Source organism: Columba livia, chromosome 1 (genome assembly GCF_036013475.1).
Source record: "Columba livia isolate bColLiv1 breed racing homer chromosome 1, bColLiv1.pat.W.v2, whole genome shotgun sequence".
NCBI lineage: Eukaryota > Metazoa > Chordata > Aves > Columbiformes > Columbidae > Columba > Columba livia.
In genome coordinates this window covers 97,380,150-97,396,960 of record NC_088602.1, presented here as the reverse complement: position 1 = coordinate 97,396,960, position 16,811 = coordinate 97,380,150, and the positions used below count along the sequence as shown (strand labels likewise).

The 16,811-nt window shown below is 37.6% G+C and overlaps 1 protein-coding gene across 2 annotated transcripts in view; it reads right to left on the bottom strand.

Annotated features, from left to right (window-relative positions):
- Positions 1-152: 152 nt before the first annotated feature.
- The window catches only part of TRAPPC10 (trafficking protein particle complex subunit 10), a 44,660-nt gene continuing 28,001 nt past the window's right edge, over positions 153-16,811 (bottom strand). The window contains exons 14-23 of one of the 2 annotated variants that reach the window (XM_065069488.1): positions 14,497-15,011; positions 10,600-10,741; positions 9,294-9,452; positions 7,941-8,170; positions 6,670-6,770; positions 6,089-6,215; positions 5,078-5,248; positions 3,589-3,766; positions 3,029-3,223; positions 153-2,240 (exon numbers count right to left, since the gene is read on the bottom strand). In XM_065069488.1, the coding sequence (XP_064925560.1) occupies positions 2,002-2,240; positions 3,029-3,223; positions 3,589-3,766; positions 5,078-5,248; positions 6,089-6,215; positions 6,670-6,770; positions 7,941-8,170; positions 9,294-9,452; positions 10,600-10,741; positions 14,497-15,011 (2,057 nt within the window). In that variant the 3' untranslated portion in view covers positions 153-2,001. Of the gene's footprint in view, positions 2,241-3,028; positions 3,224-3,588; positions 3,787-5,077; positions 5,249-6,088; positions 6,216-6,669; positions 6,771-7,940; positions 8,171-9,293; positions 9,453-10,599; positions 10,742-14,496; positions 15,012-16,811 lie in introns of those variants that run through there. The other variant, XR_010473819.1, reaches the window with a different exon arrangement.

Sequence of the window (16,811 nt, the reverse complement as noted above, 5' to 3'; positions counted from 1 at the left end):
CAAGAGCACGCTGGAGACTGCTCTTCTAAATACGTGCCCTTATTTAAGTTCAGAAAGTATTTTTCCATTAAAAGAACTTTGGCTAAAATAGGTAAAACAGCCACTTCAAACAAAAGGACAACTGGAGTAGTCACGGCAGCAGAGAAGTTGGATTTCTTTTTAAAACATGTATATTTAGAACTGTAACGCTTACAATTTCATTAAACAATCTTAGTACAGCGTGTTTAATCTAACAGTATATTACAGAACAATGTGAAAAATGATTTATATTATAGCAAACCATGAAAATGGAATTAATTTATAATACCTGCAGTGTCAAAGTCACTAACTTGTTACCTTTTCCAGTCAAAGAATCCCAGCAGTCATTCACACTTAATGATGCTTTGGGTTTTATCCAGAATAAAATGGTATGATTTGCACAGAGAATGGGCATTCCTTCACAGAAAGAAGATGCATAACAAGAACATTTTCAGCTAGCAGGTCTACTTTATACATCTATTTAGACAGTCTTTAAAAATGAAAAATAACAATAATAACTAAAAAAATTTAGACCAGCACAGGGTGCCTATTCATTTTTCAACGTAATTGTGATTCTTTTTGGAAAGAGGGTTTGCTTTTCTTCAGCTTCGTAATTTAGCAAAACCAGAGTTTAGAAAAAAATAACAACAATGAATTTATCTGATGAGCAGTTCCTCACTTCAGCTTTACAGACTTTACTTTTGATATGGGACAGTTTTCCTCTGTGGAGTCTGTTGACAACACACCATTTTAGATCTGCAAGTAGAAAAGGTCATTCTCACATTAAATGCACAAGTTTCAATATCAGAAGCAGGACATCAGGAGGAGTTGTAATTTTTCCAGTCACAGGTGGATTTGCAACATTCACAAAAATTACACTTTTTTTTTTTTACATTTTTTGTATTTACATTTCAGATATAAATAATGAAATTCTTTAAGTTACATGTTTTAACTTTGCTTCACAATTATTCTACATCTGCAAGCTTTCCTATATCAAACCAACCTCTTTCTTCCATCATGAATGAGGAAGTCTGGCCTCTAATCAGTAATAATTACATGAAGCCTTTAAGATGAAAGGTTTACTGTTCAAGTATCATATCACACTGAAATTTTTGCCCCAATTTAAAAATTGGGACAACAAACCAAGCCACTTAGAAATGGTACTAAAAGAAATCAATCTGGGAACTCAGTAAGCCAAATAATTTATTATTAAGTTCTATCAATATCTTTCTTTGGTAAGAACTATGCAAGAGGATGACCCAACCCTCGCCACAAAATAAGAAAAAAAAAAATTGTATAATATGTGACATCACAGTGTCTACTCTGTGAAGGAGAAAGCCTCAAAAAATTAAGGAATTTTGTTCAGTTAAGATTGTTTATAGCAATAGCTCTTCCATGCATCTAAGTATGGAAACAATGGAAGTTTAATATAAAATTGCAATGGCAGGAATTAATAATGATTAACAAAAAAAAAACCAGAAAAGCAAGTATTACAGCAGTGAATGTGCTGTTCTAGGCTTTGTTGTGTTTCTGGCACATGTGTGTAAAAGCCTGTAAATTATTACACAAAAATCCAAGATTTGGATAATTATATCGTCAACTCTAAATTCTAAAATATGTAGGAAGCATGAAACAAATTTCATCAGCTGCCAGACAAAACAAAACAAAAAGTGGTCCAAATATTTGATTTTTTTGTTGTTTTTGTTGCCCTGTGTTGTGATGCAGGATGTGACTGAAGGGAGAAAACCCAATAGCTTACACAAAACATACTAGAGTGGCAATATAAACTAGCTGACACAAGCTTCACTGTACATTTAAATTGATACAATTGTCTGGTGCTTCCATGGCCAGTACGTGTCGAGTGCCATAGGTCTCCTTAGAGTTAGAATGGTACAACAAAGATGAATCAGGTCATAATCCTTTAAAGTGCTTTCGTATCCAGTTTCTAATGGGGTTTGTTTTCCTTGCGTTCACACCGAGTTGTCACGTGATGTTGACTTCCAGAACGTGGTCATCCTTGCTGGGAATGACAAGAATTTGCATACCCGCGCTGCAGTTGAAGACCTGCCCTGATGAGAAGGATTGCAGCCGGGGCATCGGCAAACCTTTGTGTTCCCCGCTGGCTGCAGAATGCGAGCTGCCTCTGCTCCTCGTGCTGCTGCTGTCAGCTTGATCATCCACAGTCTTGTCCACAGACAGGTTATCATTTTCAATCCAGCTATCTGTTTAAAACATAAACCCACAGTTTTATTCCGTGGAGTGATTAAAGAACTTCAAAATTATCTCAGAGCTCAGACGTGAAGTCAGCTTACCACATGTTAACAGTTCCAGTCTGTGTATGCTTTTGGCCACCAGCAGATGTAACAGAGTGACTTATATTGGTTTCTAAGGAAAATTTAAGTAGCATTACCTCACATTTGTCACAGGCTACAAGGATGCACTCCGGCAGTTCCTGAATCTCTGCTGAGAAACCTTAAGTTGCTTGCACAGGAGAATTCTCACCACAGTGCTGGGACTACTCTGCAGATAAATACTCTAGGTGGCTGTGGTAATTTAAACTCTTTACCTAATCTGGTTTACGTGCCACAGATTTGCAGCAGTTCTTTTATTTTATACTTTATCCTTTCAAAACTGCAAAAAAAAATGTCAAAGCTAATAGAGGCACAGCAGATTTGCAGTTTACAGACCATGAAACTGCAGTACTAGAGGGTTATCAAATAGTTTTGACTTGATTATAAATCCAGTGACAACTAATTTGCACAATAATCTCTAAAGGAAATCTAAGAAAACAAAGCATTTATTATTCCTCCTCACAGATTAAGTTTGCAACCTGAATTCAAAGTTCCCGTTAGAACAACATTTTAAAAGTTTCAAGTCAGAACTGTGCATGAGGGTAAGTGACAAAGACATCTAACAGACAATGTACTTCCTTGCCTTGCTTTTCTCTTTACAAAGGAACATAGGAGAAGCAGAATCATTTCTGTAAGTAGCCATGTAAAGACAGATTTACCAGCATCAAGTTGCATGGAGTGAGCAGAATGGTGAGGGAGGTATTTAAACAATCTGACATCAGGGAAAGGTAGATATCCAGCAAACAGCGGCATCACTTCCATGTGGACTTTGTGAGTTGCTCGAGCTGCTACAGGCATAGATATCACTCCGGAACTTTTTCCACAGACTGCCCAGTTACTACTGTTGTCAACAACTGCAAGAATAAAGAGCAAACACTGTAAAGATCTTTTCTGAAAAATGAAGAACCCTCAGTATAGTTTCAGAACACTTAAAATCACTATTTTTGCAACATCTAAAAGCCCACCACCTTCTATGGGTGAAGAGCTGTGCAAGGTCAACAGCCCTGTGCAAAAGGGACCACAGTTGGGCCTCAAGCATGTATCCATCCAGTCTGAACAGCATTTATATTCCACTTGAAGACAGGAGGAGGAAAAAAAATATTATCAGTCTACTGCTTTACTGAGCAGCCATACTCAAAATACAAGGATATATACCGTAGAAAGTCTGCCAGACTTTCTTCATCAAGACAAAACTGGGGAATCTTGTCAATATACTTACCCTCATACATAAGTTTTGTTGTGCAATATCCATCTGATTCCGTTAATGCTTCATCTCTGTCAACCTCTGAGAGTTCAACAAGTCGGGTGATTGACACCTCTAAAGAGCAGAGCGAGCCTGTTCTACAATACTCTGCCCCCAATGGTGGAAAAATTTCAGTTTTCACACGATACAATGTCTGTCAGGAAGAAAACAGTGCTGTTATCAAGAAAAAAGAGGCGTTTTACTTGCGTTTAAACTGAACTGGACAACTGATGCAGTACAAACTTCACTTTAACATCCATTAAAAATTTTTAATGCAAGATTCAGTTATAAGTAATGTTCACTTCATTATCTTGCTCAGTTTGAGAAAATAAAGAAATCAAATTTGATTCAATCTGATTTTGATACCATAAGCGAGCACATCACTTTTACTTCCACTTCTGTGCTTTAACTCAGCCTTTCAATGCTCCTAAATGGATACCAATCTTCTTACTATTTAAACAAAATTTACTAGTTTCTTGGCTTCTCACTTTCCAGACACATCACTCAAATTCTGAGTAATACAGGAGAACTACTTCACTGCTCTTACCATCATAGTCCCCAGAATAACAATGCTCACATTATCAAAGAGCTATTTTTTACAGAATTATTATTATTACATATGAATTACTGCAAAACTCAATTTCTACCAAAAAAAAAATCCATGCTTTAATGCAATTAGTTCTAAAAAACTTCAGAAAGACGCTGACACAGGTGCCAACAAATGCTAGTTACATGCCAGTAGGTAAACAAATACACAAAACTGGCTCAGGGCCAGTTTGTAATAGCAGGTAGAAAACAGAGCAACACTGACAACAGACAAAAGAACTTAACCAAATTAGAGTCTTCTCATGTTCCTACTTTTTACCCAAGCATCAAAAAGGGTAACACAAGACTGAATTTAGAGATGAGATTAAATAATGTTGATAGAATTCCTTTAATAGGAAGTTATATCTAACCTATAAGCCTCCTAGCTGATCAAAGGAATAAAAAGATTGTCCACAAAGGGGAAGAAGAAACATTTAAGATAATGGCCTAGAAAACCCTAAATATTTCATTAGAGAAGCTTATCTCAAGCACTACAAAAAACAACTCAAATGCTTTCAACAGCAAAGATTTTTTGGAAATTGCAGTTTGCTTTGGAGAGGGGAAAATGCAGTTCAGTGATCTGTGAAGTGTCTCCATGGGAGAAGCCCAGAAAGGTGAAAACACAGAAAAAAATGAAACAAGATCAACGACACTTGCACAACTGTTGTTTCCACACCCCATGCCAGTGGCAAGTATGATTCTACCACATCATATCAGGCTTCAGTTCTAGCATTCAACAAACTGGCTTTCCAATGATTCTAACTCATTACCAATCTCATTATGTAAACAGAAGTTTTCCAATAGATTTCTCGACTTTACCTTTCCATATATGAGTAAATCATATTCAGTTACCATATGCTATACCTAGAAGAGCACTTACAAAAAAATTTTCCACTTGGAATACATAAGTGAACGGCTTCAGGCTAAGAGACTGTTCTTCAGAGGTAGCTGGGCAAAAGCTGACTGAAAACAGGCACTGCAAGGAGAGAGGGAGCTCTTTTGTCCACTTCAATTCCCATACAAAGAATATTGATTGCTTACTGTATATGACCTGAAAGAGAATGTTTGTAGTATTAGCTCCTCACTTCCTCTCAGAAAGAAGTGGAAATGCACATATGTTTGTTTGTTCTGGTATTATTATAGTTTATAAAAACAAATTACCTGTTTAGTGTCAAATAAATCATTAGGGAAAATATGCAACCAAAAGAACTACTAGTGATTTTTTTTTTAAACAATGCACATCTAATTAAAAGGAGGGATACATTTCACTATCAGAATCAATGTTTCAAAAAAGAACACTTCACATTCAAGTACGTGTGAAAAATATTTTATTCAAAAGTCAAATTTAATACAGATATTAATAATGTTTGTATAGGCTTTTCCTAGGCACCAAGAATGACCAATTTAGTATAGTGGTCAGACAAGGCTGAAAGAAACTCCAAGGGGACTGTTTTGCAACTTAACTAGTTTACAGCTGTGTTTAAGTGGAAAACAGTCTCTACCTGATTTTTTCCTAAAACTTAATGCCAAACTGCAGCTATAAGATGAACAAATTAAATGTTAACAGTGATATCAGTGACATCACATTTGCATAGCTGTTTTTCAAGCAGGTATGTAGTGTTTTGCATGAGGCAAATGGACAAGTTTGAAAACTCGTCTAATAATCTTGGCAAGTTTTAGAATTTAATCTGAGATCTACAGGTATAAATGCCTTCTAAAGCATCTTTAAGAAGCAAAGTTACTCAGAGGTCTACAAAGGTCTGACCTAACATCAGCCATCAGCCTTACTTACTACAAAATCTATGTGCAGAAATGCTAATAATTTCACTAAGAAGACCTTTCATCTACCTGTCCTGCCAACAAGCTCATGAACCACTAAGTGAACCTTTACCTGTTGAGATTCAGGGTTCAGAGGTACCAGCTGCAAGTCTGTACAGTCAGCAGAATTTTTTAGGCTGTTGTCTGAAAGCTGGAAAGAGAGATCTGACAAATTCTGCACACAGACTTGCACATACTTCCTGAAAAACACAACACAGTTTGTTCAATAGAAGTTCAGTAGTTACGTTGAAAGCATACGTGTCCATAAAATTGTTTTCAAAGTGCACAGCTCAAGCAAAACCAGAATGGCAGATGTATTTGTTTCCTTCAATCTTCTCAATCTCTCCTCAAGAGTCTGTAGAAACAACGCTGTAAAGCATGCTCTTCCATATTAAATGAAAACAAATAACTACACAGAAATAGGCTAGCTTGGTTTATCTTGTGGTCTTATTTCCAAAATAGCTAAAACCACAGATTTGTTTTATTGTTATGAGAGAATACTAGAGGAAATGCACAAGCTTCCAATGGGAAGCTGTGTAAGGTAACAAAAGCACAACTGAAAAAAAAAAAGGCTGCTATAAGTATTACTTATGAAACTCCAGCTCTGTATTTGGTAAGAAGGCAGAAATGATAAATACTTAATGAGTACGTTACCGTTTGCCAGCTGACAATAAGGAATGCTTGGCATTAAAAGGTATGCAGAATGTTAATGCAATAATAGTGGAGTAAATCGACCAAGGACAATCAATGGTTACCTAAAGTAAAAAGAGAACAAAGTTCTTATTTGTAATGGTCTTTGGCATAACGACTTTGCTTTTCTTCTCATTTCTAAGCAAAACTTTTCTCAGCAAGTGTCTATATCTAATGCATCTGGAAAGGGGGAAAAAGAAAAAAAAACTATGTCAAAACTAATCTGACAAAATGTTAGGTTTTTGTTTTACTCTGAGCAGAATATGAAATCTTGAACAAGTTTTTCCTGTGGAAATTGACATACCCAGTTCTGAAAACTACAAATAAAGGAAGGAGAATAGAAGAAAATACCAACAGCATCTTAATACAATAATCTGGTAAACCGTCAATATCAAATAAATTGCTATAAGATCTATTACTGAAATTCTTTATAACACTTTAATATATCAAATACAAGCTAAAAATATTTCAAAACTTATTTAATGCATATTTAACTTGAAGCAGCACACTTAACTGAAGAACTTCTGAAGTGAATGGAGCCCTTCTTCCGATTGCAAAGCACATATATTTAACAACATATTTTTATATGCAGAGAAAAAAAAAATCTATTGTTGCATCACACTTTAGCAACGCTAGTCTATAGCTACTCCTTTTTAACTTACTCTTTACACACAAGGACACATGGCAGCACACTTGGTCAATTTTAACAAGGAGCAACACTGTGAAAGGTGATGGTTTAAAGATGATTTTGCTGTCGGCTGAAGAGCTTCTTTCCATACCACTTATTTAAGTCACCCTTCATAATTAAGAGGAAAAGTTACCTCCAACTAAATAATGTGACAGCTTGAAACACCTCAACACAGCACACAGATTCTTTGCAAGTGGAAGAAATATCTTTCCCATGAGTCAGAATGAAGAATTTAAAGACCACCAGGCCACCTTTTACAAAGACACGAGTGGCCCTCATCCTATATAAACTGCAAGTGTTAGAGTACTAAATGACTAGCCCATGGAACAGTAGGCAATTTAGTAAACAAAGTGTATATTTCTGCTTATATTTATGTTTTCTTTACATTTGTAATATTTGCTATGATTTTTGTATGCACATATTTAAGGAAAAATTCGTTCGGTGCAAGAAGTTTCCCACTCCACATCACTACCACTTCTATTTTGTGAAGCATATGCCCCTGTGACCAGACAGATTTCATAATAAAAATATTAAATTAACATCTTACTTTTTGGTCAACAGTAGCCATGCAGTTGTCCTGTTTCTGCTTCTCTTTGTTTTTTCTGTGAACTTCTTTACTTGTAGTATTTTCTTTCTCCACTGCAGATTCTGTGGCTGATGGCAAATACATGACTTCTAGTTCAAATTCGATCACATGATACGCAGGAGCTACTGGCAAAATGATGCTTGTGATCTTTTCAGAAGACTGAATCCTTAATGATGATTCTGAGATCTTTTCTATAGTTGTGTAGAAAGGGGAAAAAAATCGTTTTGACACATGTTCATCCTTTCCCAATTCTTATTTTAATCTGTAACTAAGTAATGAAACTAGCCTAAAAAGCTAAGTGTCATAGAAAAATATGTGATACCATAACCATTTCCTAGCAATGCCACCATGTTTGCAAAAACAGCAATGAGAAACCATGTTCTATAACTCCACAGTAACCTCTTCAAATGAGCTATAATCTGCACATCTTGCATACCACTGATGTTCACAAGTTCCAAGAGTAAACCTCTATTCTTCTTAAACTGCTGGAAGGTAACCGCTACATTCTGTATAGTAGTCCCTTCCAGTGTTCAAGAAAGAACTAAGAGGACAATTTGATAACAAGCTTCAAACTAGCTAAGGAGCTACTTTAGTCCATCATATGACACCTACTGAAGTTTTTACCATGTCCTGCACCTCCTTAGTCTCATAATTTAACTTCAAGCAATCTTACAACTTACAACACACAATTAAGTTTTCTTGGTTATCATTCATCATCTGCCTTTAAAATACTACACATGGGCTACCTCTGTATAGTCTATTTTGATCTTAATTTCATCAAGCCCGTCAAGACCGTTCTTCCCATTTACGTAAAAGTTGCTTGTATTTCAGCAACCAAGGCCACTATACAGTATTTATGCTCAGAAAAAAAAGGGACTATCATCTGTTTAAGTGAAACACAGGACAAAGGAAATGCTCCATTTACAAGAGCACTACGTAAAAGCCTACTCACAACTACTTCACAATAAAAATGGTCTAGTTAAAACAGAGCCCACATAGTAATAAAAGAACACTACGATTCACTTGGAATTCATGACAGATGCTCACCTCGGCAGCAATTTCACCATGCCTACAGAATTTTATCCACGAAAATAAAAGCTGTCCAGCTATGTTTGCTGAAGAATTCATACTACTATGTTGAGGGTAAAAGTTTTAAGATCTTTCTTGCACTTAAGTACTCAGTTGCAAGTCCCTAGAAGTGTTCACAATAATGACTACTGAAAAAGTGTTCTTAATACTGTAAGTACAGGTTTACTTCAGGATTACTGAATTTTCAGCCATTTAAAGATTATTGATTTTTACTTCATTGCTTACCTCTGGTGTTGGAATAGATCACTGCCTTGCTCTCCGGATGGTACAGAATAGGCATCGCATCTGCATTACTGAGCTGCAAAGTATCCCCGCTCTTCAGTGTGTAGTGACCAGTTGTCACTGTGAATTTCACCTTCTGAGGAATGCCAGCCAAAAGGCTATCTGAAGAAGAAATCAGAAGTTGTTAACAGATCCCAGTACTCATCGGTAGGTGGTTACAATGCTCTGCTAAGGCCTGTGAGCAGTATTCCCAGGCCATGTGCCACATATGTTAGGGTAACTTAAGCGTGTAGGGTTTTGGTCTTATGCAACACATTAAGCTTAGCTCAGATACAGCAGTGTGGAGCAACTGGTTGTTTCAACTCGAGTAACCAAAACCACTGTCTCTTGGATGGCTTAGATAAGCTGGTTCAAATACTGTGTAGCTCAGGCAGCACTGAATTCAGTGAAATACAATAATCTCAAAGAATTCACCAAGCTTTTTCTTAAATTCTCCAGGTTGTAGACAGTTTGTTTTTTTTTTTTTTTTTTTTTACCTACGATACCAGTCATATCCACATGCTATATTTACATCATCAAGATAACAAGAATGCCAGCATGCCCAAAGACTCTCAAATATCTGAATCACAACCATCAGTTTCATAGGGGTAGCTAATTTGATTCATGCCCAACATGCCTGTCCTTCCATCGCCACACACTGCAACCCCTGTAACTGGAATGATGGCACAAAATGCATATTAACTCAACTGCTTCAACTAATAGCCTGAAAACAAAATCACTATTAACTTCCAGTTATAAACTTTAATAAATGCTACAACAAGTAATGCTCAGCTGTCCATAAAACCAATGGATGCATTCAGTATTAAATTTTAGTAAGTTTATATTATCACCTCTAGTAGAGAATCCCAGTACTTACACATTTCTTGCAAATACCAAAGAGAGTACAAGATCACAGAAATAACTCACAAGGAGCTCAGTCAATTACAAATTTAACTATTCACTTTTCCTAATCTGTGTGGCAGCTTAAACCATACCCAATATTAAAGTGACACTACATGTTTGAATCTACACTCAAAAGTGATACTACATTTTTTAGAGCCAAGCACTGGAATTACTTGGTGAAAACTAGCCATTGTTGACAGAGCATGCTTGATGGATAATTTGAAAAGTGAGAGTTTATTTTAGACTCAAAATTAAGAGTAAAACAAAAAAATTCTGAGTAATATTCAAGCCAGAAAATGCTTTATCTAGTCCCACAAGAGTACCACAGAAATCATCAAAATAACTTCAGCACAGCAACTGTACTTACCAGTCATCGGTTCCACTTTTAGCTGGGGCTCCTGAGAATATACATCATACTGCACAATTGGGTAAATATGAAGAAGGACAAACTGTACTTTCCCAATTGAAGTGCACAGTTGTCTGAGTGTGTATGTCCCAGGTTCTTTGGCCTTTGAAGGAAACATTAAATGGATTTTTCACTTTAGAAAATACTTCTAGAACAAACCTTCTACTAAAGAGCAGCGTGTTTTCAGCTCAGTTTTATAAGATACTTTGCATTTGTAAATTAAAATGCCAGACTCGTTCCCTGAGTAAGTGACAAGATTTTCACAAAGGAGCACCTTTTGCCCCTTTAAGACAGAAGCTTTAGAGTGTTGGTTGATTCAAGAAAAAAATACATCAAGAGTAACAAGTATCAACACCCAGAATAGCTAATGTAGTACCTATACTGACAAATGGTTATTTTGGGGGTTTTTTGTCTTGTTGGTTAGTTGTTCCCACCCCCACCAAGCACCACATACACTAAAACATCATTATATTTTTTAAGTACTGAAATGATATTTAGCAAGCAAAGTGCTTATTTGGCTTACATTCATAAAATCCTACAACATTATGCAAGGCTCAGCTTTCAGCTCAAGCTATTGATTTCACACATTCCCCACCTCACACCCTGTGTGAATACTTACGAAAAAACTAGTACATACATATTTAATTTCAAACGCTTCCTTTACCCTGAATAATGGGATTCTAGATGTTTTTCGATAACATCATAAAAAGCAAATCTGTAACATCTGCTAGTATATTTATTCTTGATTCTGTTTGCTCTTAGCTACTGCTGCTAGGGAATAGGAAATGTTTTCTTTTTTTATGTGCCATTTTACCAAGTGTAATACATAAATATTGATGCTGACTATAATTAAATCTAAAGAGTAAGATTAGAAGTTATGGAGAAAAGCTGCAATTACTTAAGATTCAAACTTCACTGCCACAGTTTTTTACGAAGCAAATCCTGACTGAAATTCAGTATTCTACATTTTGACATTAAAGTCACTAAATTTAATCCCTTGAATACTTCATAAAGAAAAAAGCAAGAGTGAAGTCTTTCATAATAAATACCTACTTTAAACCTCAACATAGGATGGGAATATTGGTCTGAAGAACTGAGATAATGCTTTCTGATCCCTTTTAAAATTTGAAAAAAATACACAGAAAGATTGCTATCAGCATAAATAACGCTAATCATCAGTCTAAAGAGAGAATCAAACTCCCTCTATCTTAGAAACACAGTCATTACTCTTTCTGTGAAAGTAGTACAACTACAGATTACCATAAAATACTTCAGAAAACAAGTTGTCAGCAGGTTCAATCCTCTGGCCAGATATGTAATCCAAGAGGAGTGACACAGCATATTATAATACTGTAACTGTAAATACTGCACCTCAAATCTAGAGAAGCTTTCATCATGTTATCTAGCAACACACTGTCAAAAAACATTATATATTCAGATTTTTCCCTTTAAGGACAGATAAATCATGCTTTGAACAACTATCTAAAGGTAAGTAGGATTCACACTGAGCAGTCTCCTCATGCAAAGATCTTTCTTGAAAGAAAGGTTGGAAAAATAGGAAAGTTATAAGCGTGAGGCTGTCCATTCTCCAATAGCCACCAGAAACATGCAGAATAAGGCAAATTTAAAGCAGAGCTACATCGAGCTTTTCATCCGTCTCTCTTCTTACATGGTTTCAGATGGCTTCTTGAAAGCCAAAATGCCTGCTCAGAACAGTCTCTAACAGCTTTCTTCTACTCAGGCTCCTCCACCTGAAAAGCAGTTCTACATACATGTTAATTTATGGAAAACTACACCCACAGCCACCAAGACCTCTGACATCTCCAAATCCAATTACCTTGTCCCAATCCTTTAAAAGAATGAGAAACCTAAAAAATGACGTCAGTAAGTAGTTCAAATGACATTGCCATTTCCACTGTATCATCAAGGACTTGAACTCAGCTTCTATCTTGAGATACCTGCTATCCACACAGGTTCCACAACGTACCTGTGCATGTGTACCAAGCACATCTCTAGTGATTTCTGCCCCAGCACTGGAGGAATAGAAAGGCAGAGTATGTAAGCCTACAGAAAGCTTCATGCTAAACAAAGTTTTATGACAAGAAAGAAATTAATAATTAAAAAAAAAAAAAAAAAAAGGGAGAAATTAAAATCTCAATGTGGAGCACTTACAATATGCTAAGAATGCTACACAAACCTCCTGGCCAGCTCTATCTAGCTATCAATTTGTAGCCATCAACAGCAGATATGTAGATTCTTACTTCAAAATTACTTTTAAAAGGGGATGAAAGCTAATATAAACCAGTTAGAAAATGGCAGAGCTATCAGGCATATAACATATGAGACTGCAAATTATTTTCTCTCTTCATAGCATCCATATCCTTCCCAATATACAGGCTGGATAATGCTCAGCAAATGAAGCGGCTATGAAACACCTGTTGCATTCCTCACTGTGCTGCTCCATCTCTTATTGTTCATTCAGATGCTGCACTGAATTTCTCAGCATTTTCTCACTCAAATTTTCCCTACACTGACATTCATTACTGTAGTATTCAACTCTATTAAATACTTCCCTATGAAGGGTTACAGAAGTGGGCAGGGAGATAGAAAGTATTTAAAGAAAACCCAAAAAAACAAACAACATGGTAATTGAGGCCAGAAGCCCCTACTTCTGGGATGCCAAATAGACAGTGAAGTCTCACTTTTGAAAATGCTTGGCATTTTGCTTCCTAGGACTAAGTCAGCAGGTAAATGCCTTTCCCCATTTCATTTAAAGAAGCAAACAAACCGCAGATCAGCAAAGTCCAAAGCCACAGAAAAAAAACCCATAACAACAACAACCACCACCACCAAAAACACAAATGAACAAACATCCAACACAACATACAAAAAAAGCCCCACAAACTCTACCACTACAACCACCCAACAGGATTGGTGTTCAAAGCCTGCTTATTTAGCATTATTATGCATCTAGTGGAAATGCAAGGTAAACAGAAGTGATGAGCACTACTGTCCTTAAATATTTCAGCAATTACTGGGAGCTTGCTGGAGGAAGATGTGGAGGGGAAAAAAGGATTACTCCAAGTAGTACACATGTACTTAGAGTACATGTGGGGAATCGAGGTAGGTTCATATACAACACTATGTCAGAAGCAGGACTGTAATTCATTTCCTGAGGGTGGCATTTAGATGGTGACACTGTTTTCACAGGTGTTTGCTCATGCAAATTCAGTCTTTCTGTAGCACAGAATTCTTAAGTTTTTGTCCTCTCATGCCTTATGTGATTAAGATGAATAATGCAGGCAATCTTAATGCTGACATCTTCTAAATTCAAATATTTGAAGCTGAGCTTAACTTTTTCATACTTCTTGCAGGTAAATTTACTACATGCACCAAGTGAAAAAATATTCTAACACCTCCACAGTGAAGAACAGGCTACCAAACAAATTTAACCACACAGTCACTTTCTAAGGACTAGAAAATGCATTCCCCATCAAAATTTTTATTCTCCATGAGTTCAACAGTTAGGGCAGACTTCATGAGCAGTACATAATCTTGTATCTGAATTTATCAGTTTAATTTTTGGCAGCATTAATCAAGATGTTTAAAGTAAGTTCTGGGAAGGCTAACTCAAATGATTGCAAATAAGAGAGTCACCTGTACATTTTAGCACAAACATAACAGCCTTCTTTCAAGGGAAATAAAGGTTTAAAACAATGAAAATACAGGGGAATGGCATCACTCAAGCTGTAACAGGAAGCAATGCAGATACCACTTGCCAGCACTAGGCTCTTCCTCAGCCAGTGCTTTTAGTTCTTTTTTCACAAGTGCTACATTCACTCAACTATAAAAACATACCTGAGTATTGAATGTTATTTTGTTGACCCCTGGTTCCAGTATCAAGTTGTTGCATTTCAACACATGAGCCCCATCTTCTAAAGTCACTCCTGAGGGCATGTCCAGCGAACTGCTGCTCTCTTGCCTTCGCAGTAGCATGTGCACATTTTTGCAGATAATTCCTGCTGTGTTCAAAGAGTTATCTGAGGGACTCCGTTCATACATTTCGTATAGCTCCAGTGCTGGCAAGTTGTTTCTTGAGAAAGGAAAGCCTATGACTTCATTTGGAAAACTGATAACACCATTGGAAGTTTTGTGCTTCGTGAGCCACTCGGCTGTTTTTCTGTAACTATTTTTCTCAACGCTGAAGTGAACATGGATGGCAATCTGATCCACCCGGACAGGAATGGGCATTTGGCTCAGCAAAGTCAACTCAATAGACAACTTTCCACCCACATGGACCACAGCATTTGGAGGGTCAAAATGTAGAGTTTTCAACTGTGCGAAGGAGTGCATAGGCAGTATAACCTTTTGACCTGGAAAGATAAAACCAGGGATTTTATTCTTCCCCAGTGCTGCTGGAGATCAGCAAATCTTTTCTCTTAAAATTGTAACCCCTAAAATTAAATGAATCAACAACTTTTCACAATTAATCCTTTCACAACAAATCAAGACTTCCATATTTTAGTTTTATCTTGCACAGAAATAAGACTTAAAGATGCTGAAATTTGTTTTCTAATGGTTACATCCACTAGAAGTTTAGTACTCAGTCTATTACAGGCAACTAAACTAAGAGATAGTGTCTAAGCAGAAGCTTAACCTTTCACTACTACGTAAAGTGTTCTAGATGAACACAGTAGCATAAAGTGACAGACTTCCCAAAGTGCATAAATTAAGAGCAAATACAAGTTCAAGAAACCAATCACTGGACTGCTGCCTTGAGCCATCAGCTTTACCATACAAGGGTTTTTCATTCTCTTCTCTAGACTCCAAAAACCAACACTGAGGCAGTACCAAAACTTTATTAAGAAGCAAGTTATAACGGGTTTGCATGGCAAGGTTTTGCTAGTGGGGGGGCTAACAGGGGTGGCTTCTGCGAGAAGCTGTTAGGGCCTTCCCCCAAGTCTGACAGAGCCAATGCCAGCCAGCTCCAAGATGGACCCGCAGCTGGCCAGGGCCAAGCACATCAGCGACAGTGGTAATGCCTCTGGGATAACATATTTAAGAAGCAGGGGGGAAAAACTGCGCAATTGCAGCTGAAGAGAGGAGTGAGAACGTACAGGGGTGCAGGAGGTGCTCCAGGCACTGGAACAGAGATGCCCCTACAGCTCATGGTGCAGACCATGGTGAGGCCAGCTGTGCCCTGCAGCCCATGGAGGTCCATAGTGGAGCAGATATCCACCTGCAGCCCATGGAGGACCCCATGCCAGAGCAGGTGGATGCCCAAAGGAGGCTGTGACCCCATGGGAAGCCCATGCTGGAGCAGGTTCCCAGCAGGACCTGTGGCCCCATGGAGAGAGAAGCCCACACTGAAGCAGGTTTGCTGGCAGGACCTGTGACTCTGTGGGGGGCCCACACTGGAGCAATCTGTTCCTGAAGGGCTACAACCCAGGGAAAGGACCCACACTGGAGCTGGTCATGAAGAACTGCAGCCCATGGCAAGGACTCTCATTGGAGATGTTCATGGAGAACTGTCTCCTGTGGGAAGGACCCCATGCTGGAGCAGGGGAAGAGTGTGAGGAGTCTTCCCATGTGGAGAAAGGAGCATCAGAGACAACTTGTGATGAACTGAGTGCAACCTCCCTTCCACATCCCCCTGCACTGCTGCAAGGGAAAAGGCAAAGAAATTGGGAATGAAGTTAAGCCCAGGGAGAAGGAAGGGGTGGGGGGAAGGTGGTTTAAGATTTAGTATTTATTTTCTCATTATCCTACTCTGATTTGATTACTAATAAATTACATTAATTTTCCCCAAGTCGAGTCTGTTTTTCCCATGATGGTAATTGGTGAGTTATCTCTGCCCGTCCTTATCTTGACCCAGGAGATTTTAATTTTATTTTCTCCCTTCTGTCCAGCTGATGAGTAGAATGATAGAGCAGCTTTAGTAGTACCTGGTGTCCAGCCAGGGTCAACCCATCACACAAGTCTAAAATAACATACTAAATAACTAGATTACTTATTGTATATCCATTTGTCAAGAAAAACTTCCGCAAGATAAGTTATGAGCTGTCAAAGCAGTGAAACAGATATGTGAAGGGAAACAAGGACTTCCTGGCATTGAAGATGAAAATGTTAATTACCCTTTCATCTTTGACTATTCCTAGTTATTGCAGAAGTTT